The sequence below is a fragment of the Protopterus annectens genome, chromosome 16.part0 (genome assembly GCF_019279795.1).
Source record: "Protopterus annectens isolate FY-2018-M chromosome 16.part0, PAN1.0, whole genome shotgun sequence".
Lineage (NCBI taxonomy): Eukaryota > Metazoa > Chordata > Ceratodontiformes > Protopteridae > Protopterus > Protopterus annectens.
This window is the reverse complement of record NC_056750.1, coordinates 223,109,783-223,134,184: the sequence shown is the minus strand read 5'-3', so window position 1 is coordinate 223,134,184 and position 24,402 is coordinate 223,109,783. Positions and strand designations below refer to the sequence as shown.

The 24,402-nt window shown below is 42.1% G+C and overlaps 1 gene segment (V, D, J or C); it reads left to right on the top strand.

Moving 5' to 3' along the window:
* The first annotated feature begins 3,333 nt into the window (after positions 1–3,333).
* LOC122790563 lies at positions 3,334–22,721 on the top strand. The segment is given in 3 exon segments: positions 3,334–3,379; positions 3,529–3,886; positions 22,652–22,721. Coding segments are annotated over 3 exon segments (474 nt in total).
* The last annotated feature ends 1,681 nt before the right edge of the window (positions 22,722–24,402 follow it).

Here is a 24,402-nt window from a genome sequence, read left to right as displayed (position 1 = left end):
TGTTAGAGTGTTTTACCCCCTGCTCTCCCCTGTTCGCTGCACAGGTGCACTTAATGCATTGCAGCAAGCATTTGTGAATGTCAGCCATAGTCTTCATAGGTGGCAAGTTCTGCTTACCAAATCAGACTCCTTGACATTTAGAAACGAACAAGTAAACTGAATGTTGAGGTTTTACAGAAGTCTGTTTTGTACTTCCACATTACAGGTTCCACACAGATTTTTTTTCATTTATTTATTTACTATGGGCGTGGTGAGTTCTGTGCTAGCCAGCATGCACGTTTTAAAATACTAATCAGGCATCATTGTATAACTAAAAATATAACTATGTCCTTGTAGCATCTAATTTTTCCCATCTTAATGAGGAGCAGAAAATACAATTAGCAGAACTGCTATTTTAGCCAAGCTAGAAGTGTAAATCACAAGTTGATTTTTTAAGATAGTTTCAGAAGACCTTTACTCTCTTGTTGAAGAAATACCTGACGAAGTAAGGAATGGGTTCCATGTCAGTGCAAATAAGCAAGGATATTGGAACATAGTTGGATGTCTTGAGCAGCTGCAGAACACACAGTGCGCTGACCTTGATGTCTGTAGTCAGTATTAGCTAGTCACTGCTCTTGCAAGTTATGCTACAGTTTAGATGAGCACATGATTATGGCAATAAATACAATTAGGATTTATTTTAAAAGCGCAATTATATGGAAGGTGGCCACTTACTGAAAATGAATGTACACAACACTGCTGCATTCTCCTATCATTGTAATTTTATATTTCTTTGAGATATAGTCTCATATGACATAAAGCCTTAGAAGTGCACAGATAATGATTTACCAAGCATTCTAAATGTTCTTACCTGAAGTTCAGCATGGAATATTTTGCTGCTGGATGGACCATCTCTTTTAGTTAATATAAGAAACAAAATAAAATATCTACTGAAAACAGATGTTTTTCCTACCAAGTTGTCTTTCTTGCTCTATTCTTCTGCAGTGTCTGGCTTGCTTTACTTATTAATTCTGGCATGCTGGCTCAGTGGTTAATGCATTTTGCATTACAGATTCTGGTTCTAGGATTAAATCCTAATCTCGGGTAACTGCCTGTGGGGTGTATGCCTTCTCTTCCTAGGCATGCATCAATTTTCTTTATATACTCCAAATTTCTCACTTTCAAAAGCATCTTGGGTGAGCTAGAAGCATAAAATGTAACTGCATGTGTCTGGTTATACACGTGTACTGCTTTTACATGCACCTTTGTAGCTGGGGTTATTATGGAAAAGTTGTGCAAAGGACCAGTTTACTTAGTCAGTTAGGAAATGAATCCCTCTCCTTTACTTTCTTCTGCTCTTCTACTTGCCCTGTTAATTATTTCTCTATGCACAGGCTCTACTTGAACATTTCAGCCATTAAATGATATAGATAGATGGATGGATAGATAGACAAACAGATGCAAAGCACATCTTGGTGAGACTGTAAAAGACCCTGTTTTGAGAGTTGTCTTACTTTGCAAAAAAGCTGCAAAGAATGGGAAAGTTTGACTGCATTCATGAAGAGACTTTGGCTGCACTGTCAAGAGACCTGAAGGTATAACATTCACAATAGTAGATTACTTAAAGGGGTGATAGATCCTAGGGAAGAAATCTGCTCCATTTTCATGAGTGCATGGCTAAATTTTAGATGGTGAATTACTCATGACAGGATACACTGCTAAATGTATAACAGGAGAGAGTGGGGGGTGGAGACCTGTTCACTACTATTGTAAACACACACGTGCAGACACACACACACACACACACACACACACACACACACACACACACACACACACACACACACACACACACGCACATAAACATGCACACACACAAAACAATGTAGAGTATTAGGGCGTCAAATATGCAGATGGCCTCACATGAATGCATTGGCATGATATGACAAAATGTGGACATTTCATGGTAGAAGCTGACCGATTTTATGAGTTCGGCACACAGGAAGTGCATCCCAAAATTGTATCCTTTGTGGACAGTGAGACAGAGCTGATGGAGATACAACTGGTTCTAGACGAGGGGAGCTAAGCTGATGGATCCTCCCACATAAACTCCTTAAAGTCAAAAGACAGAGAATGAATGAATGTAACTGGGTCAGGGAATAGACTGGACATCTAAAGGGTACTGAGCTATGCATCTAAAGATCTGCTTGCATTGTTTTTAGTTACACGGTGTAAAATTAAAGATGAAAAATATGACAGATCAGAGTTTATAGGCTTTGCACTTAACTCTGTATATGTGATAGATGCCTGGTAAAACAACTACATGTTTTGCAGAATTAATGTGAGAGAATTTGATCTTCTTTAGAATAGAAACAGTCACTTCTCTTAAAGTTAAGTATTTTACAGAAATCCATATTAAGGAAGACAAACAGCATACTTTATTAAATTTTGAGTAATGCTTTATGATAAAAGGTAAACAGAAATTGTTGTCTAACTTTGAACAGATATGGATTTCTTTATTTGATATGCTTTTTCTCAGACTTAAAACAGATAGACATGAAGGCCTTTCCTTGCTAGACTGAAAGAGTAAATATCAAGTCAGTTCAAAGCCAGCTCAGTAAGTTGTGGGAAGGAGTTATCACATGACCTTACAGCACTGCAGCAAAAAGTTCAAAGCTTGAATTCAAAAAGCCACCTGAGCATACCTCTCAACATCTTAGCACAAGAAATGTGGACAAAGCCAAAAATCATGGCAGGACATTTTAAATATTGCTCATATAAACTTAGAAAGTTACTAGAATAAAATGTTTTATGTTACCATACATTTTCTAATGATACGAAGTCTGAAACTTAAATGACTGTTATTATTTAGTAAACTCAGTCTTCACTGATTTACCAGAAAAGCACAAGTTTATGAGGAAGAGACCAAAAATATGAGGCAAAAATCTGGACATTCTGCACAATCTGGATAGTTAACAGTAATGCACCTGAGTCATGGTGATTGCAACAGTTCTATCCTTCCATTATTTGCTGCACATTGCTTTATCACTGTCAAATATATTTTAGAAGATGGAAAATTAGATAACAATCATGATGTGTGCATACATTTGGTACAGCCATGTCTCATTAAGAATGTGTTTGTGAACTTGTTTATATCATACCAGAGATCACCAGTAGGGGTCGCCAATGTCTAAGCAGCATTATCCTTTCAGTACCTTTATTTATGCAAAGTTATTGCTTGAGGGAGGTCAATGAAGAGGACAGAAAAGGAGGAGTTTCAAATTGCTGAAAAGGTGGGTCTTAGCATATGTATTTAATACTGCAAGCATTTAAAGAGAGACATAAGAGAAGGCAATGGAATATGCTTACTTTGTCACTTTTCTTCTGACACTGTACACAAGTAAGGAAATACTAAATTGCCTGTTCATTGTTTGTTGTGTATCCAGTAATCTGTATTTTGTATTTTATACTTATTTTTGTTAATTTCCAGTCTGGTGGAGAACGATATATGAAGAAACATTTTTTTAAAAAGTATTTATTTTATTTTAGGTGTGCAGAGCCAGGAAGCAGTAACACAGACACCACATACACTTGCTGCAAATGAGGGTAAAGATGTGGAGTTTTCCTGCAAAGTCAGAGCTGCTGATGACACTATTGTGTGGTACAAACAGGTGCCTAACCACGGATTACAGATCATGATTCATACTTATGGTAAAACCAAAACGAGTGGTCGATTTAAATTGACAAAACACAACAATACTCTCTGGGTGTTCAGCCTCAGTAAGGTGATGTTACAAGATTCTGCCTTGCACTTCTGCGCAGCGAGTGGCACAGAGGTACAGATGCAGGAACTCTTGAGACATAAAGTATATCCTGTCACGAGCGTCTGTAGTACTGATACCCTCTGGCAAGGAAAAAAAATATCTCACAGGCTGTCTGTACTGCACCTTTTCTTACTGGAATGCAGTTTTCTGAATGTCAATCAAATTAAATATTTTAAACATCTACTTTATGAAATCTTTTGCTAATGATTATGAGATGCTGCAGTTGATCTTAAAATTAATTTAAAACAAATCTTTATGAAAGCATTGTTATATCAACTCTCTTTGCAAAAAACAAAAGGTAAATACATTGCTGTCCTGATGAAAATATGTAATGCCGTAAAACAATAATAACAAATAATATCAAAATATTGCATGAAAATATAAAATCCAGAAATAAACACTAAATCACTTAAGGATGGTCTTGCCACCATTGTGAGTTGATAAAAAATGAAACAAAAATAGCCAATGAACAAATATACTTTGCAGATAATCCATTTAATATACAAGATGCAAGTGCTATGAAACATTTTCCTTATGACCTGCTCTGTATGAGGATTTTTGTGCTTTAGCATACTTCAAGTTTCGATTAACTGACTCCCGAAATGTGGAAAGCTCTTGTTCTAGCTGACATGCTTCTTGTCTGATCTTTTTCTGGCAAACTTACATGGTTTACTTGTTGGAACAGATTCCAAAATGATTTACACTTGGGGTAGCAAGCTACCCTGAGCACTAACACCATGCCCTATTTCTGAAAAGATCTCTGTAATTTCTGAAACCATGTAAGCTAAAAAGAAATTGTAACTATCTACTCTCAATTCCAAAAACATTTTGTTGTTACTCTGGAATGCTTTGAAAAAAATACATTAAAAATGACATGAGAGGTGCTCCCGCTAAATGACAGTGTAACTACAGGCATTTGTTTTGTTAATTTACATTTTATGCTGGGTGAGTGGGATGGTCACTTAGAACAATTTCAGTCTTAGCCCAAGCCATGTGGTAATGGCAAAAAAGAGTAACAGAGTAGTTAAGTTAGATGTGTAATCAATATCCACGTGCAATCAAGAAAGTTATACAATTGCATTATGAAGATAACATGCTTAAGAAGCAACCAAAATGACAGAGCTATACGTTTCAAACCAAGGCTTTTGCTAGTATGAAATTATATGGAGATTAACAAATATTCAGTATTTAACTCATCTGTAACTTTTCACATCAAAGGCATTTTGCTAATATCACTACCAAAGTAAGCCACATAAAAAATATCTACATGTATAGTCCCTAGAAGTCAGTGTTTGTTAGAAATATTAGGGAACGACTGAAGCAGTTATTCTTGACTGAATTTGACTTTGTAAGATGGGACATACTTAATACTAAGATTCATGAAACTATTAGTATTTATAGATATCAAACAAGTGTTTCCTTTTTATAATAAACATAAATGTATAAACACTGCACATGCCAGGCAAACAAAAGTCATAAATTTATTTTCAGTTTTACTGAATGCAGCAGAAAATACTAGCAGTACAAACTGAGATTGAGTGAAACAAATGCAAAAAATGACTATATACAATAGTAAATACTAACAAAACTGAAAGCACAGCAATTTACAGAAGGACATGTAACAAATATGTGGAAAAGTGCCTATATTGCATATATCATCAATTATCTTAGATGTCAGCCAAAAGTGCTCTTTGCAGTACCCTCAATGTGCCCAGTAATGACTCCTTCTGCAGTCCGTATGGAATTACATGTATTGAAATACATCTAAATATGATTATAAACTCTTTTTTATAAGACCCATTGCTCCTACTACTATTGGAACTATCTGGGTATCCTTCTTCCACATTGCTCTAATTCTGCTTGCAAATCCTGATATTTTATAACTTTGTGTCTCTTTCTGTACACAGGACACTGTATTCACTGGGTGTGGCAATTTCAATGATCAATGCTATTTTTGTCTTCTTTTCTTGGACCACTATATCTGGTTTTCTAGCATCTATCTTTTGAACTTTTGGTAATGGGCAATCCCATGCGATGTAAACATCATTTTGTATGATGCTTTGTGGCTCAACTTTCCAGTGTTTTTCAGCCACTTCAGTGCCATAATGTTTGCACAATCCCAAGTGCAACAGTCTCGCCACATTATTATAGCAATAACCCACGCCTGGGTGTGGGTAATGCTAGATTTACCCACGGTTGGCGTGGTTTCGCCCTCGGGACCAAACAAAGCCAACCGTGGGTAAATACAGCATTACCCACACCCAGAAGTGGGTTATTGCTATTATACTATGACATTATTTAAGAAAAGAAACTATTACTTTTCTTAAATAATGGCATAGTATAATGCCTGTTTACTGCCCTTCCACAGATGTCTGGCATATGCGGCAGTTCTGATGTACTGCGCGCCTGTGCAGTACATCAGAGCTTTGGGCAAAAGCAACAGAGAAAGAAAGATCTCCGTTGCTTTTTTTTTTTACTGTTTCACTATGTTAAATGGGTTTAACATAGCGAGACAGCTTTAAAATAAGCAACAGAGATGTCCGTTGCTTATTTTAAAACTGTCTCGCTATGTTAAACCCATTTAACATAGCGAAACAGTAAAAAAAGAAACGGAGATCTTGCTTTCTCCGTTGCTTTTTTTAAAACCTGTCTCGCTATGTTAAATGGGTTTAGCATAGCGAGACAGCTTTAAAATAAGCAACGGAGATCTCCGTTGCTTATTTTAAAGCTGTCTCGCTATGTTAAACCCATTTAACATAGCGAGACAGTGTTTTAAAAGTAAAGTTATACTAATGGAAAAAAGTCCGGGCGACCGGACCTTTTTCCATTAGTATAACTCGATTTACAATGTGCACCCTGGCCGATCAGCGTGCACGTTTTGGGGGGGTCATGGTATAATATGGCTTTCTGTATACAGTCCTTTTGCCATTAGTATGTCACAACCAGTAACGAAGGGTGTGGCTGGTTCCAATTCAATTTTACAGAACCTACATTTGTTTGTTTCTCCCACATGTTCAATGGAATTTGTAAACCAGCTTGTACATAGCCCACTATCTTGTGCCGCCAATATTAACCTTTCATCTCTTGGTTTGAATTCACCTCTCCTTAAGCATTTCTGTGTTCAACATGAGGTTCTTCCAGAAGCTTTCTATACTTGGAACTGTATTTATGTATTTTCCACATTTCTTGCCTTTTCAAGTCCTTCACCTTATATTATTTCTTTTGTTTTTTGGCACATTCAGTTGCTGCCTGCTTTTTATCTACTTCTGGTTTGATTTCCATTCCTGCTTGATGCCGATATGCTTCTGCTAGTTTAAGCAGAGAAGACAACTTAAATTTGTTCTCCTCCTGTTTCAAAACTTTCACTACATTTGGGTCTTGTGAGGTCAGCAGATATGTGTGGAGTGCCACGATTGCATTTCTATACATGTAATCACTTTCAAGGATGCTCATCCCTCCTTCGGAATGAGGAACCTTGGTATGCACTGATTTTTATAGATCATTTGGTGAGCATGAAGCATCCTTCTTGTTTTAATATCTAATCTATCCAACACATTATGGGGACAATCAATAAATCCAAAACTGTAAGTTAGGACAGGAAGAGCAAATTGGTTATAGCTTGGATTTTGTTCCTAGATGTTAACACTGTTTTCAGGATTAATTTAAGTCTTGTAAAGTATTCCTTACAAAGTTTTATTCACATTTCTTCATGTTGTATTGCTGATCCTTCATCAGTTCCCAAGTATTAATACACACCCTCTTGCACACGTTCTTTTATATCACATTCTTGTCCCAAACTGATGTTTTCCTGGTGCTGCTGCTTTCCGGCTTTAAAGGTTGCTTTCGCACATTTATCAACCCCAAATGACATTTTAGTATCATCTAAAAAAGTTTGATAACCTGCAGCTCTGCATTCAGTTTCTCATCTGATGAGCTATACAGTTTTAAATCATCGACAAAAAGAGAATGAGAAGGCTTAGACTTCATTGTTTTCTAGGAGCCAAATTATAGCAATGACCTAACCTGTTAAGTAGACAGCTTAACAGGTTAAGGGCAAGGCAGAATAGCAACAGTGACAGAAAGTCACTCTGGAATATCTCCTTTTGAATTTTTATCCCTGGGATAATAATTTGTTCTTTATCATAGCTTTATTTCAGAGTGGTCTGCCACTGTTTCATGGTCACTTTAATGTGGTTTATCAGTGTAGGGTGTACCTTATACATTTTTAAGCACTCTTTTATCCATGAATGTGGGATACTATCAAATGTTTTTCTTTGTAGTCAGTCCATGCCATACTTAGATTCTTCCCCTTTTTAAAGTTCTCCACTATGACTTTATTTAACAACAAATGATCCTTTGTTAAATATTACTTTCTTTTATTACCCTCTTGTTTTACTGTCATAATTGAATTTTCTTCTAAATGACTATAAACTCTGTTGGCATCAATACCAGTGTATATTTAATACATCATCAGAAGGCAAGTTATTGGTCAATAATTTCTGGGTAGCTTGCAGGTTCACTCTTAAGTAGGAGCATTGTTTTACTTGTTGTTAGCCAGACGGGTGTCTGTTGCTTTGTCTGGGTGCACATATAAATAGTTCTTGCTCATGGCTAAATCTTTTGCAAAGATGTTACTACTTTTAACTAAAAGTTAGGTACTGCATCTGGGCCTGGTGTTTTCCAGTTAGAGGCTTTTCTTAACTTTGTTTCAATCAAATTGGCTGTTACTTCATCTCATTTCATATCCTCTACCTTTAAACGTCTTATTCTTTATTTTACTTTTTTTATCCATTTACTTATACATTTACATTTTTTATATAAACATACAGATGTTTCAGAAAACTGACTTGAGCAAACCCCACCACTCTCTTGTGTGACCCCTATTCATCCCCCAATTAATTTGAATCTGTTTAGGATCTGCAAAGACTGAGAGAGCATAATAAAAATATACAGGGTGCCATGCATTACCAGGTAGTGCGGATAAGTGATTTATGTTACACTTAAGTACAGAAGTGGTGACCAGAGCCAAACTTCATCTTTCCACTGGGTAAGGAGGTCATGCCTTTGGCACTTAATGTCGCTGTAATGGTGACAGTACTGTTCACCCTTGCATGGGATGCTAGTTGCATAAGTGACAGCCTTTACCGATCTATTCCAGGCTTCAGACTTGTTTTGTGACTGGGTATAGCCCTCCTGCAGTTTAAGAAGGAGTCACACAGAAATCTTTGTCTCCTATTCACACTACCTTTGTGCTGTAAAAAGAGCATGACCATCATGTGGTCCAGTCATTGATCTCATCTTCAAGATGTCAGGAAAACTAGCACTGATTTGTTGCCCAAAAGAAGTCTTGCATTTCACATCTTTCATGCAACAATACTAAATTGGGAAGATCTCATTTTTGTGATGGACATACAGAACAATCTTATGTATGTACTTTGCTGTTCTGGCTCTACTGATACTTTAAGTTGTGAAAAGTGGTGGTCTTCCTTCCATCTGTTTGCTGCTGAGATTACATACTCATCAGTGTATAAGCGCAGTCCAAGTCTGAAATGTCTGCAAACAGCTAAAGTTAACGTTGAACCTAACACCACTCTTAAGTATTCAACTGCAGTACCACCTTTATCATTCTTATAAGAAAAGTGCAGTCCGGTTCTGAACTGTCTGCAAACAGCTAAAGTTAACTTTGAGAATGTGTCTACCTGTTTGAGCCAATGTTCATTTTCCTCTGGAGAGCACTCTGCTTTGGCTTGTAAGCAGCCACCCCCCCCCCCCACACACACACACACACTCGCACTCATCTTTCACTTTCTCTGTTATTCCCTTCTGTTAGCAAATATATCCATAACTGATCAATACTGTGTGTTTGTTAATTTAAACTGAGACCACAGTAGCCTGCTGATACAAGGTTATCCTGTTTTTCCACCTGAGAAATGGTTAAGAAATGACTTACAGTTTCAGAGTAGTCCTTCGTCAATTCTGATTGTTTCTTAAACACAAACTTGTCTTTGCTTTGGCTCATTAGAAGCAGTACAAAAGAACTTGCTGCTCACACCCTTGTTCTCCTCCCCCCTTTCCCTGTTTATTACCTTAAGCCAATCCCAAAGTTAATAAATATTACCTGTCTCAGGCACCATTTTTAAAACTACAACCACCCTTTGTCACTATCATATGTTCATTTATCAGTTTACTCTGTTACCTGATTGTTTCCAGTCCCCCTCATAAGAGCTACTAACAGCGTCTCTACCCACTCCGCTCTCCACCCTGCCCCTATTCCCTCCAACCCCCAGTGGTCTTACCTTTATTACATTCACAAACCCCTCCTATCTTTCCAATAGCCAACCACAGCGCTAACCCAACACTACCTCCTCCATCTTCCCACTACTATCACACCTCCTCAACTAACATGTACAAGCATACCTTACCTATGCACACTGCATGCACTCTCCTTGCATATCTTACATCCTACCAAAGCTCCATCAATCCCCCACTCAACCACTACCACTGTACTACTACTCACACCACCACTCATGTCTCACCCATACTCAGCTCCCCTCCCACCAGCTCAAGAACCATCCCTATGCACCCTCCACATATTCTACCAACTATATTACTCAAACATAAAGCATCCCTACAACTTAACATAGTAACCCTCCCACCATACCTATTACCTACAGAGCACAATCATAAAGTTTCCCTAATAAACAAACACATTCAAAAATTGAGAAAACTAATAACCTCATGCATATCAAAACTAGCCTTAAGTGGAGATATCCACCCCAACCCTGACCCTACCATCTCCAACCCCAATCCTGATTATCAGACTAGAAACCACAACTTCTCCCATATCACAGCCAATAGAAAGCCAAGTGACTTCCTTCTACTAAGCCTAAATATTAGAAGCATATCCAAAAAAGTCCATGAACTCCATGCCACCATAGACTTTTACTCCCCAGATATTGTCATCCTGACAGAAACCTGGCTAAAACCTCACATTACCAGTGAGCAAATAATCCCTACAGGTTACGGCATACTAAGAGTAGACTGGCTTAACAAGAAAGGAGGCGGTGTAGCTATAATATTTAAACAGCATCTAAACATCCAGATCTTAAAATCATCAGCTCCACAAATAGGCAATGAAGAAATAATATATACCAACCTCAAAATAAACCAAAACAAAACCATCAACATTACTGGATGCTACTTCCCACCTGGCCAAAACATCCCTCCACTAGCAAACCTCCTCAGCTGGTCTACCCACTATCTCCCCCAAGAATCTATAATTTTAGCTGATTTCAATATTGACTGGCAATCTTGTTCTGGCAACCATCCAACCCATCATGTAAACCTTCATGGCTTCACCCAACTAGTCCAGTCGCCAACCAGGATAAAGAAAAACTCCAGGAAGCACACTACCTTGGATTGGATACTAGTCAGTAAGAGCCCCCGGTCATATATAACAGGCTGCTTATCAGATAGCCTCAGTGATCACTCTCCAACATTCCTACTCAAAAAAATACCTATACCAAGCTAAACCTGTCATCTACCGTCAAATACGTAAAAAACTAAACTTTAACCCACTCACATTCATCTCATCCCTGAAAGTATGTAACTGGCATCCTCTAAAGTACCTCAATCTTGATGACGCAGTTGAATTTTTTAATACTACCTTCCTGAGCATCCTTAATTACCATGCCCCCATAAGACTTTCCAGAACCAAAGCACAACCCTTCCCATGGCTACAGAAATCCACTAAGACAGAAATGAAAAACAGGGATAAAGCCTGGGAGCACTGGTGCAAAACCAAAACCCCCCTCAACTAGACAGAAATTCCTGGAACTACACAATAGAGTCAAAAAGCTAAGAAAACGGGACAAATTCCAATACTACCAGTCTGCCCAAGACTCCTCCCAACACAGCCCCAAACAATTCTGGTCCTCCATAAACTCCATCCTCCAACCAGGTAAAGTTAGTACCCCTTCTCCTAACATCCCTCTCTCCACCAAAAATATTGCTACCTCATTCAACACACACTTCACACAAACCATACTATCACTAGCTAAACAACACAAACTCCCTCCCCTCCAACCCACACCTTCAACTAGTAATCTCTCCACTGCCTTCTCTTTTTCTCCTGTACCTACCTCCAACATAAAAAAACTCTTAACTAAACTTAAGACTACCAAATTAGCAGCAGACAACCTCCCAAGTGAATGCCTGCAAATCACAGCTGATGCTCTAGTCTACCCAGTATCTATCTTGATTAACCGACCTCTGTCAGAAAATAATATTCCTACACTGTGGAAAGTATCACATATAATTCCCCTCCAGAAAGGCGGCCCCTCCACAGAACTAAATAATTACTGCTCCATAGCTATTCTCTCTCCACTCTCCAAAATACTAGAGAGATGCATACACTCTCAGGTCTCAGACTACCTCCTTACTAACAACCTCCTTTCCAATACTCAGCATGGTTTCTGACCAAACCATAGCACCACCACTGCCTTACTCTCCTTTACTAACACTATCCTTCAGCATAAAAACAATGGCTATCTCTCCTCTGCTACTTTCCTAGACCTATCTAAAGCATTTGACATGGTCCCACACAAACAACTCATCTCTGTCCTTAATAACCTATCCTTCTCTAAATCAGTCACCAACTGGTTTCAGAGTTACCTGGCTGACCACCAACAATCCATTGCATGGCAGAATGGCATATCTCCCCATGGCAGAATGGCATATCTCCCAAACTACCTGTCTCCATAGGGGTTCCCCAAGGTTCCATCCCTGGACCCCCACTCTTCTCTGTTTTCACCAATAATCTAGCCACTGCCACCAAACATGGCACACTCATACAATACGCAGATAACTCAACCATCATCTACTCAGCCCAGTCCCTACCCAAACTGCAAAAAGACACACAGGAAGCCTTTTTCTCTGTTGAAACTTGGTTATCTGATGCCCAATTAATACTCAACCCAAACAAAACTAAACTACTCATCTTCCAACCCACCAAACAGACTTAAAACAGCTCTCGCTTTAACATCACAGCAAAAGACAACACCACTATATACCCAACAGAACACACCAAATTGCTAGGAGTGAAAATAGACAATAAACTAAAATTTGACATTCACATATACATGACCATAAAAAAGTCCACAAAAAACTAGGAGCATTATACAGAAATAAGCAACTTTTCATCAAAGCAGCAAAGATTTCAGTAGCAAATTCCCACCTTATCTCCACCCTACTTTATGCCTCTCCAATATATACCAACCTTAGGCAATGCGATCTAAACAAGCTAGAGACCTGCTACACCAAAATCACCAAATTCACCACAGGGGCATCCTACCATAGTCACCACTGTCTCTCACTTGCTGAACTGGGCTGGCTTGAACTCCCTCACCTCCTTCAATTGTATCAACTCTCACTCGCCCACAAACTAGTAAACCATCCATTAAATGTCCCATCCCTCTAGAATCTTCTCCAACCCTATTGCACCACCAGACCACTAAGATCCAGCTACAAAAATCACTTGCAGATCACTAAAGCCAATAACTCTGCTGGTGAAGCACTATTCTCCTGTGCCATAGCCAAATTATGGAACTCCCTCCCACCCACAATTACCTCCATACCATCATGCACCCACTTCAAAACTTTACTAAAAGCGCACCTAAAAACATGCTGGCTATGCCCTTGCAACTCCCACTCTAATATCACCCACCCCATCCAACCACTACCTTTCTTTCTACCCCACTAACTTCCTTGATTATAGCAAGATCAGATGCTCATAAGCCTAGTACTTATTATACAGCAGGAACTTCTTATTGTAACATTTGTTAGTGTCTGTTATATACTTCGCAGATAAAAATTCTAGTTGTCTACTGATGTACTATGTTCTTCATCTGTAAATATGTTTGTAATTAATTGTTATGTTAATCTAATTGTTAATCGCTATGTAATCCAATGTAACTACTGTCTGTTTATTTTAACTGTGGAGCTTTTCTCCCCGGGCCTCTGCTGAAAATAGACCTACATGCAGTCAGACACTCCCGGTCAACAAATGTAAATAAATAAATAAATAAAATAAATAATCAGTGGCCCCAGATTAACATGGTTATTTATGGCATAGCTATTGCATTAACATTGGCAGTTGTAAGTTCCATAACATATGCATATGGCAAGATTAATGAAACAAATTGTTTTGTATAATCACCACAACTACTATTTACAATGTCACAACTCAAACATTAAGGGATTTGAATTCCTGGCTGCCTTCCTCCTGCTTTCTTGATCTGTCTAATACCAACACACAACACAGAATACCTTTTATTGAAGTTGTCAGGCAGCACATCTTTATAGGGTTTTTGTCGACTGTAAGGAAAATGCAGAGTAATAAGAAGTTATGTACTCACCATAACATTCCATCTGAGTAGGTGACTTCATTTGTCTGCAACCTTTGGGTCTTGGATCCGACTTCGGATCCGAGCCGGCAACTTATTTTACAGCTTATGGATCCTCCCCTTACCCATAATCCCCTGCCAACCCTGATTGACCTTAGATCAAGTTTGCCCTTATACCAAATCTCAGACCAAAAAGTGTCCCGAAAGGGACCAAGAAAGGACATTCAAGAATAGACTTCTGAAGGCCAGGGGGAAGGAGGGGGGGATGGTTGCAGACAAATGAAGTCACCTACTCAGATGGAATGTTATGGTGAGTACATAACTTCTTAATCTGAAGGGACTTCATTTGTCAGCAACCTTTGGGACAGAGTCCCCAGCTACCTGAATCTTGGGAGGCCATCATGGAAGGATGTTCCGGAGCACTGCGGAGCCAAAGGATGCTCTCCCTCTGGAAATAACGTCCAGCTTATAATGGCTGATAAAGGTATGAGAAGAGACCCAAGTGGCTGCAGAGCAAATATCATCCAAAGATACTCTAGATCTAAAGGCAGCAGAAGTAGATATGGAGCGAGTAGAATGCGCCCGTACTCCCTGAGGTGCGGGCCTCCCCGAAGTTTCATAGGCCAGAAGAATACACTGTGAAATCCATCGTGATAAGGTGACCTTAGAAATAGCTTTACCCAGATTGAATTTGGCAAAGGAAATGAACAACTGATTGGATTGTCTGTGACCAGCAGTCCTATGAATGTAGAAGCGCAGTTGTCTGTGCATGTCTAAGGAATGCAGCTTGTATTCTTCTTTATTCTGGTACTTAGGGAAGAAAACTGGCAGGTTAATGGACTGATTGATATTGGTTTCTGAGGTCACCTTAGGAAGAAAGGAGGGATTGGTCCTGAGGTACACTCTATCCTGATGAAAAATCAAGTAGGGAGGTTTCACACAAAGGGCCTGAAGTTCGGAAACTCTTTTCGCTGAAGTGATGGCGACAAGGAATGCCGTTTTCCAGGAAAGATATTTAAGTTCAGCCAAGGCAGCTGGTTCAAAGGGAGGGGCAGTCAAGGCTTGAAGGACTAATGATAGATCCCAAGGGGGTACAGCTTCCTTGACAGGAGGCCTGAGCAGGAAGGTACCCTTGAGGAAGGTTTTACATAATCTCGCAGTCATCAAGGGACCTGGCTCGTGTCCCACATGGTAATGAGAAATGGCTGCCAATTGAACCTTGACCGTAGAACAGCTAGCTCCCCATTGAAAGAGTCCGGTGAGGAAATCCAAGATGGATGGCAATGAAGCCGTGAAGGGATCTATGTTATGGTATTCCACCCAGATGGAAAAACGCTTCCATTTACTGCGAAAGACTCTTCTAGTGGAAGGTTTATGTGCTGCCACCAAGATGGCTTTAACTGGTGAAGAGATGCCGGGAGTCCTGACTAAGAGTGGAACTGGAGCAGCCAAGCTGTCAGCTTCAGGTTGTCCAGATTCGGGGTTGGTAAGCCTAAGGGATGAGATACTAGATCCGGAATGGGATCCAGAATCCAGGGAGGATTCACCAGATGAGACCACAGGTAAGGGAACCAAGTTTGATGAGGCCAGAATGGGGCAATGAGGATCATTCTGCTCCCCAACCAAGAGGCTTTCTGTATCAGTTTCAGCGTCAGGGGTAGAGGAGGATAGGCATAAAGTAGACCGGGAGGCCAAGCATGCACTAAAGCGTCTCTAAGGGCTTCTCCGAGGGGGGAATCAGAGCGAAGAAGCTGGAGCATTTTGTGTTTGAGGGAGTGGCAAAATGATCGCAGCAGGGTTGTCCCCATTCAGCAAAAATCCACTTCGCTACCTGGGAATTGAGAGACCACTCATAAGGGGAAAGAATAGTGTGACTGAGCTTGTCTGCCAGAATGTTGGACAATCCCGGAATGTGCGTTGCGATAAGGAAGCGGTTGGTGGAGATCGCCCATTCCCACACCCTCATGGCCTCTTGACAGAGAGGGTAGGACCTGGTTCCCCCCTGTTTGTTGATGTACCAAACAACTGACATGTTGTCCATCTGTATTGCAATACTTCCTACGGGGAGAAGGTTCTGAAGTGCTTGCAACGCCAACAGCACCGCCCTCATCTCTAGAACGTTGATATGCAAGGAGGTCTCTGTGTCGTTCCACGTGCCTTGGACCATTCTGCCTGAGCAATGCCCCCCCACCCAAGGCGAGAGGCGTCCGTGGTCACCGTGGCGATGGGAGGCGGTGTGCAGAAGGGTCGTCCCGTATCAAGGTCCGGGCACTGGAGCCACCATAAGAGGGCCCACCTGCAAGCCCTGCTGAGTGAGATAGGATGGTTGAGGGGGAGAGACTGAAAGAATCATTGGACTAAAAGGGTCCACTGTAGCACCCTCATATTCAGATGAGCGTATGGAAGAAGAGTTACTGTTGCTGCCATGGAGCCTAGCACCCTCAGGACCAATTCCGCCGGTGGGGCTTTTAATTGGAGGATGGCCCGCACATGAAGTCTCAGGTTTTGAAGTCGCTCTGAAGTGAGGAATGCTCACAGGCTTCTCGTATCTATTTTGGCCCCTATGAAATCTATCCCTTGTGTTGGATCAAGGGAGGATTTGTCCAGGTTGATCATAATGTCTAGATGGGGAGCTAGCCGGAGAAGGTGATTTCTGGCTGCGCAGAGTAGATGCCTTGTTGGGGCAGACAGGAGCCAGTCGTCCAGGTACGGAAAGACCTGCATTCCCTGGAGTCTCTGGTGGGCCGCCATCAATGCTAGCACTTTGGTAAATACCCTGGGGGCTGTGGTGAGACCAAAGGGAAGGACCCTGAACTGATAGTAACTGGCTCCCAGCCGGAAGCGGAGAAACCTCCTGGATCGTCTCTCCATTAAAATGTGGTAGTACGCATCCTTGAGGTCTATTGAGCACATCCAGTCGCTCTCCCGCAAGAGGGGGAGAATGGATTGAAGGGTGACCATCCAGAATTTTTCTTTGGTTACTGACAGGTTCAAGAGTGAAAGGTCGAGAATCAGTCTCAAGTCCCCCGTCTTTTTTGGCACCAGAAAGAACCTGGAGTAAAACCCTAATCTGAGTTGATCGGGGGGACGGGCTGGATGGCTCTTTTTTCTAGCAGCTGCTGAATTTCTGCAGCTGCCGCCTCCCTCTGATCGGGTGGTACATCGGGGAGGTTTTTGAGTCTGGGGACATGGTGCAGTGGGATTTTGTAACCTCTGGATATGATACGAAGCACCCAGCGATCTGACGTAATGGACTCCCAAGCTGCCAGGTGCTTCAAGAAGCTCCCCCCGACTGCCTCCAGAGTGGAGCAGTCGGGCAACCCCTCAGGGCTGCTGCATGGGCCGATCAGAGAAAGTTTCTCTGGACCCAAAATTTCTCGGCGCCCCTCTGCCTCTAGGGCGGTGACCTCCCTGTCCTCCTCTGCCACGGAAGGGCTGGTTGTCCGGAGCAGGATGGGAATGTTGCGATTTCCAGAACCACATCTTCTTCTGTCCCTTTTGGTTCTTGGAGAAGGACCTCTGGGGAGCAGAGAAGTGGACTCCGACGGCAGACAACATCTTCCTGTCCTTTTCCCTCTGGACAAGTGTCTTGCGAACGGTCTTGCCAAACAAGGTAGAACCATCAAAGGGGGCATTCACAAAGGATGCCTTAAAGGGCTCCGCGAAGTCACAATGTCGGAGCCAAGCCTGACATCTCATGACTAGACCCGCTCCACTGGCCCTAGCGGCTCCCTCTGTGGCATGGGACAAAAGCTGCATAGAGGTATTTAAAACTGAACTTAGAGTGGCCATACGAGTGGAGTACAACTGCTTGTCCTCCGCTGACATGGACTCTGGGGGGGAAGCAACATATTCTTTGATAAGATCTCGCTGCATCCTGATGACATGCGCCATGTAGTTCAGGGACCTTACTGAGAAGGTCGCTGAACTAAATACCTGCTTCCTGAGGCGATCTATCGAGTGGGACTCCTTGCTCGGTGGATGGACCAAGGGGCTCTCCTGAGCTAATTCCCTCTTCGGGGCTGCCGCCATCAACATGGCATCTATGGGGGGACCCTTGCTCCAATGGGACCGGTCTGCAGGGGGACTCAGAATTCTATCCGGGCATTTGGGGACTGGCTCCACAGTGTCCGGCTCCTTCCACGCCCTGGTGGTGATAAGGTCCACCAGGGGGACGGCCGGATGGGACACCCAAGAGGTAGACGGGTCTGCTTCGAATGCCTCCAGGAACACAGACTCGTCGAAGGAAGCCTTTGGGGCAGACCACCCCCCCTGATCCTGAGCATTTCCATGATGTCTCCAAAGGAGACATCCTTGGGGGGGTGACCTTGGGGAGCCTTTTCCTTCATCCAAGTCAGTGTCCTCTGTTAAGGACTCGGGGGAGTCCACGTGTCTCCTCTTACACTTATGCTTGCGAGGCACATCCTCGGGGGGACTGTCCGAGGAGGACTCACCAGCAATATCCTGTTCCAATGGAACGACCTGGGACATCGAAGCAGGCTGTCCCTGTGGCCGGGTGATGGAAGCCTGACCCAGCAGAGAGGGAGTGCAGGGTGGAGCCGAAGCAAGGATCGGGGGTCCGGATGCTCTTGACAGAGCCCTCTCCACTGCATTGAAGGCCGAGGGGGAGCCGCTCTTCCTGAGCTCTGAAAGCCGACTCCCACTCAGATCCGATGAAGGGATCGGAACCGGAGCCGGGACTGTCGGATCCGAAGGACCCGTGTGCTCCGACCTGGACGGAGCTGAAGGCACACTGAATCCCCCGGATCCGAAGCTCGGCCCACGGCTCCGAAAGGTCAGATTCGATTATGGAACTGACAGACTCGAGGGCAGGGTCGAATCCGAAGTACCCAGTACTATCGGTGCCGACCCACCCCTGGCTCCAGTGCTGCCTGGCTCCGAGTGCTCCAAACCCGGGAAGCGAGTCGGAGAAGGAGCTATCGGGGCAAAAAAAGGTGTCGAGCTCCCCCCGAAGGGGGGGAGGCAAGAGCACACCCATCTGCAGCTGGGCCTGGATGAACCTTCTCATCATCCGGCCCAAGTCTGCGTCAGAAAGGCTGTAAGTGGATCTCGACTAGGCCACCAAGGTGGGCCTGGAATGCCGCCTCAATGACCTCGATGGAGATCAGGTCTCCTCCTCCTCTGGTCCTGGGGAGAAGCAGGGTGATCGGAGCCGAGGAGGAGGGGACTTGGAAGCCGTGGAAGGAGAAGCCCACTTAGCAGGGGGGGGTGAATCGGAGGCCTCGGCCCGCCGCTTGTGGTGCTTCTCCCTCCTTTTCTCCCTCCTGGCCTCCCTGTCCTCTGGCGCCTTAGTGGGAGTTTGAATCCTGGCCAGTTGAAGGGGGCAAGAGTAGCCACCACCGAAGGCTGAGGAGGTGCCACAGGAGCGGCGGAGGCCGAAGCCGAATCCGGGGGCAAAAGTCCCGCCAGGATCAGTTTCGAACTCCGTTCTTTCAGTGCCCTGGGGTTGAACGCCACGCAAATGGCACACAAAGAGGACAGGTGTTCAACCCCAAGGCACTGAACACACCGAGTGTGGCCATCTGCTGGTGAAAGCTTATGGCCATACTCGGTGCACTAGGAAAAAATGGGTTTTGGGGCCTCTGACATGATAACAAAAAAAAACTAACGTAAGCTACACAATCACACTAGGCCCCAAAAACACAAGCAACACACACACACTCTACGAACCAGCAAGGGGAGGGATTACACTAAAAATTAAGAAAATATCAAAAGGGAAACCTAAATCACACACACTGTTTAACAAACTTAGAAAAACTCTCTAATTTTACAAGATTTTAACCACTTATCTGGTAAATCGCCAGGAGCTCAAAATCCAGCTGTCTCTACTAAGAGCGGCAAACTAGATCTGAGGTCAATCAGGGTTGGCAGGGGATTATGGGTAAGGGGAGGAGCTAGGAGCGCGGATCCATAAGCTGTAAAATAAGTTGTCGGCTCGGATCCGAAGTTGGATCCAAGACCCAAAGGTTGCTGACAAATGAAGTCCCTACTTCAGATTCAATATTCAACAGCTTGAAAGCATCAGGGGATACAAATACTCAACATTACTTAATTCAAAGTTATTCATCACAAGCACAGTACAATGGAACACGGGGGATGTTACAGTGCAAATAATTGTGGCAGTCTGTGATTATATCATTACTGCTCCTCGAGGTTAAGATCACCCACGTGATGGTTACCAAATTATTAGTATGTCCAGCAGATTTTGCTTCAGTGTTTTCATGTGATCGGTAATGCCAGTTTTCCTTAACAATGCATATCTGTCACTGCTGCTCTTTGCCAGACATTATGCAACATTTGAGCAGCATAAAAGTTTTTTTTTTATGACAATCTGCCAGTCGTTTGTGCGTGTGCGTGTGTGTGTGCAAGTGTGTGTGTGTGCATCCGTGCGTGCGTGCGTGTGTGTGTGTGTGTGTGTGAGTGTGTGTGCGTGTGTGTGTGTGCTGTGCTTATTCTGAGTTTGCAGCATGAAAACATCACTTCTATAACACTACAGGTGTTAATATTGCCCATTCCAAGTTACAACAGAACTAGAAATTACTGTAAAGTTAATTCACATGACAGGATTACAACCTATGCATAGCTCATTCACAGTGTAACAAATACAGCTTTACAAAGTATGCCATTCAAGCTAACAGACAACAATGTGTGAAGAAATTATCACTGTCATGCAGTTCACTTAAAGACTGAAAACAATATTATGTAAAGGCATCCCACCCTCATTTGATTACAAATGTACATGCAGTACACTAACATGTGGGTTTCACATCATTAGAACATCAAGCCATGATAGCTGTTGTAGAGAATATAATCACCTTACATTGACTAGATGTTTGTTTTTTGGGGGGGTTTTTGCCACAATTGCTAAATGACGCACAATATTGTTGAACTCTGGCATACAACTAAAGGCAAACCCCGGGATTCAATAAACTCCATGTAGGCTTTGCCCAGAGCCTACACAAAGTGTTACTGCAGACACAATGTTGCTCATCTCACAGCATTGCGCAATGCATATTAATGAGTCACAGCATGCCTAACCAAGGGATCGTGGCTGGCAGCAGTGTTTCTGGCCATGAAACTTCTCAGAGGAATGCAGATAGCATTTCTATGTAGGCTTGCTGGCTGTAAAAGCTTGCAAGTGAACATGGATAGCAATTTCTTGTAAGTCCAAGCAGCTCTGGTGCACACATTTGCACAAAATGTCACAATGACTGCCAGGACTACACATATCATACCTTAAATTGTACTTGATTACAAGGAACTCACCTCATTCGGGGTCTTAAAAAGTTTATGTTGCATGAAATTCCACATTGAAATGATCTGTCACTCATCCAGTGTTATGAAATTTTTCACTGATATCCAGGGTAAATAGAAATGAATCACATTAATTCATTAAAATACCTTTTATGTAGGTAAAATCAGCACATTTTAACCATCATATAAATTTCCTAGTTTCAGATGTTAGTAAGCCATTAGTATGTTTTCCACATATTGCCCTTTTGTTCCACATTATGAGGGCTACTGTTCCTGATTTTGAAGATGGAAGGTTGAGGGCCATGACAAAGATAACAGTGATTTTGCTCAAGGATTGTATGACAGCACAGCAATTGCTTTTCTCTTTCTTTAGTTTTCTTCTTTTAAAATTTTTTTAGCTACTGCTTGTGTGATATACCTCATAGTGTAAACACTGGAAGTGAAGTATCCAGACCAAAAAAATACTAAAATAGGGGATGTCATGTAACTAATCTGTTGGCAGCGTATTGCTGCTATGCGCACTGGCATGCCCTTCAATTTTACCTAAAACACATACACAAAGACTCGTACATCCAATAAACCTGAAGTTATATTGCTAGCCAATGCTGCTCACCATTGAGGTCTCCAAAATACTATGTTTGCATGATGGTAAGCATTGCACGGCATTTCCACACAATGTGCATATACCCAGTAAGCATGTGATATCTGGAATTGGCAGCAAAACATCAGGATACCAAATGCAATTGGTAGGAAAACCTCTTTCTACATTGGACTTTATCTCTGGTACTCATGGCTGGTGTTTGTGTGTAGGGAATGCACTTCTGAACGCAGAGGCAGAGCAAGCAGGAGTCCAGAGTGTTTGTTGCACTCCTAGTTAAGCATCATGGGCCCCAGTTACTGCAAAGTGACTATTCAGGCTCAGAACACAAATATGAAGCATGAGATTGTGTTGCCAGGGCTTTGACCAATACAACTGCCAACACCATTTCAATGACCTCAGGATGAGGAAGAGGGATACCCTCGACTGTTGGATCAGGGAACTTAGTACTGGGGACACACCACATATGTATATGTATCAATTACAGTGACTACTTGTAAGAGTTAAAAGCTGAATGTAGTCAAGACTGGTATTCATAATGGTATTGTGTTCTGTTCTGTTTTTTTCTACAGCTGCCATGGAGAGAGCTTTGATTGTGAGGACCCATGCCATGAGCCTGACAAGGATGAGAGAAGTATTTGATATCTATGCATCAGAACAGTACTGTCATTGCAGTATTAAACATTAAAGGCAGCTTATTTGGTATTTAATACAGTTGTATCAAATTGAGAATGCATATCTCAGCTATAAAACAAAGTATACATGCATGCCTTAGTCTGTAGCACAAAGCAGCACTTCCATATTCTCAAATAACAGTGAGCATACATCTGTCAACTGTAAAAGGAAACTATGCATGCATTAGTGCGTAGGCCAAAACAACAGCACAGTATTAGAGAGTAGTCAGAGTTTGTGGGTTCAAAAACCACAATTCCTAAATATACAGTACTGTTAAGTTTTCATGATTACTGCGATGTAACTTCAGACCTCTATGCCAATGGCACAAATGACCTTTTATAAACTGTAATCAGTATAATGCAGACATGCATATGTACAATATATGCACACATCAAGGATTGCTTGCTTCAGTCTGTATTATAGTGTGCATCTTTTATGAAGTGGGTAGTCTTAGAAGTAATACATTTGTTAGGAGTTTGTAGTCTTAAAAGTAAAGGTAACAGAATAGAGTCAAATTGTATCAACGCTATGTATATCACATATGAAGTTACTAATGCTATCCTTGTTTTCCTCTCACTCCAATCCTTATTTTCTCTATTTTTTATTTATTTTATTTATTTTTTATTTTTTTCCTTTATTTTTCCCTACAGTACAGAGAGGTAGGCCTTTCCCACAGATTCCTCCTGCTCCCACTCCACCAGCTACATCATTGCTGCCCAGCATGTCTGGGGTGCAACCTGGCAGCACCCCCTCTCCTGCCCCTGCTCTACCTGGACCATCAGATAGTTGCTGCCCCATAGGATAGGTCAGTGGTTTAATCCGGGAGCAGTGCTAGAGGTGATGATTTTATCACCCGTAATGAACTGCTAGGGTTTGTGCACTGGACTTTTTGCAGCACTGTTGGTGCACATCTATGGATGGAGCACCAGCTCTCCATTCTTATACAAAATACCAGGAGGAGATGCAGACATCGGGCACTGCAGCCATCAGTGCAGTGAAGTGACAGTGATGACAGTTCTGTGGGTGAGGACACGATTTTCACGGTTGCCTATCTTGATGCCCATGGGTTCCATCATCACCCCAACTATGTTGTTCACCAACCTCTTGTGTCCTTCAACATCCAGAGAAATAGCTAAATGTCAAGCCCAGAGAAACCTGCCATTCATTCCACTGTTTCCTGTGATTGTTCTAAGTGCTGTATCATGCAAACAATGAGAAAAGTAATTAGAAAATAGCAAAGTGGACAGTGATAACACATTTAAAAAAAATAAAGAGGATGAAACAGAACTTGCGAACTGTGCATTGCTTACAAGCACTTTCACCCTTCACAGACCTACATGCAATCCTCTGTAATTGTAACCTTACACACCCCCTGATGTCATCATTCACTGTTGCCATCCATTGAAAACAAACACTGTGGTAGTACCTACATGAAGTGAACATCCCAACACGCTTACAATTTTTTGCAATTAAGCAATTCTAATGAGTTTTGACCTCATTTGCATCTTCACCTTGCTGACAGCCCTGAATCTACATGGTTGGTAACCATGCAGGCAGGAAAATTGAAGGGGGGGGCCCAATGTTAAAATCACAAGGGAGCGTATTACTTTTTTTATACATCTGCACAGAGGAATACAGTTTTTGATAT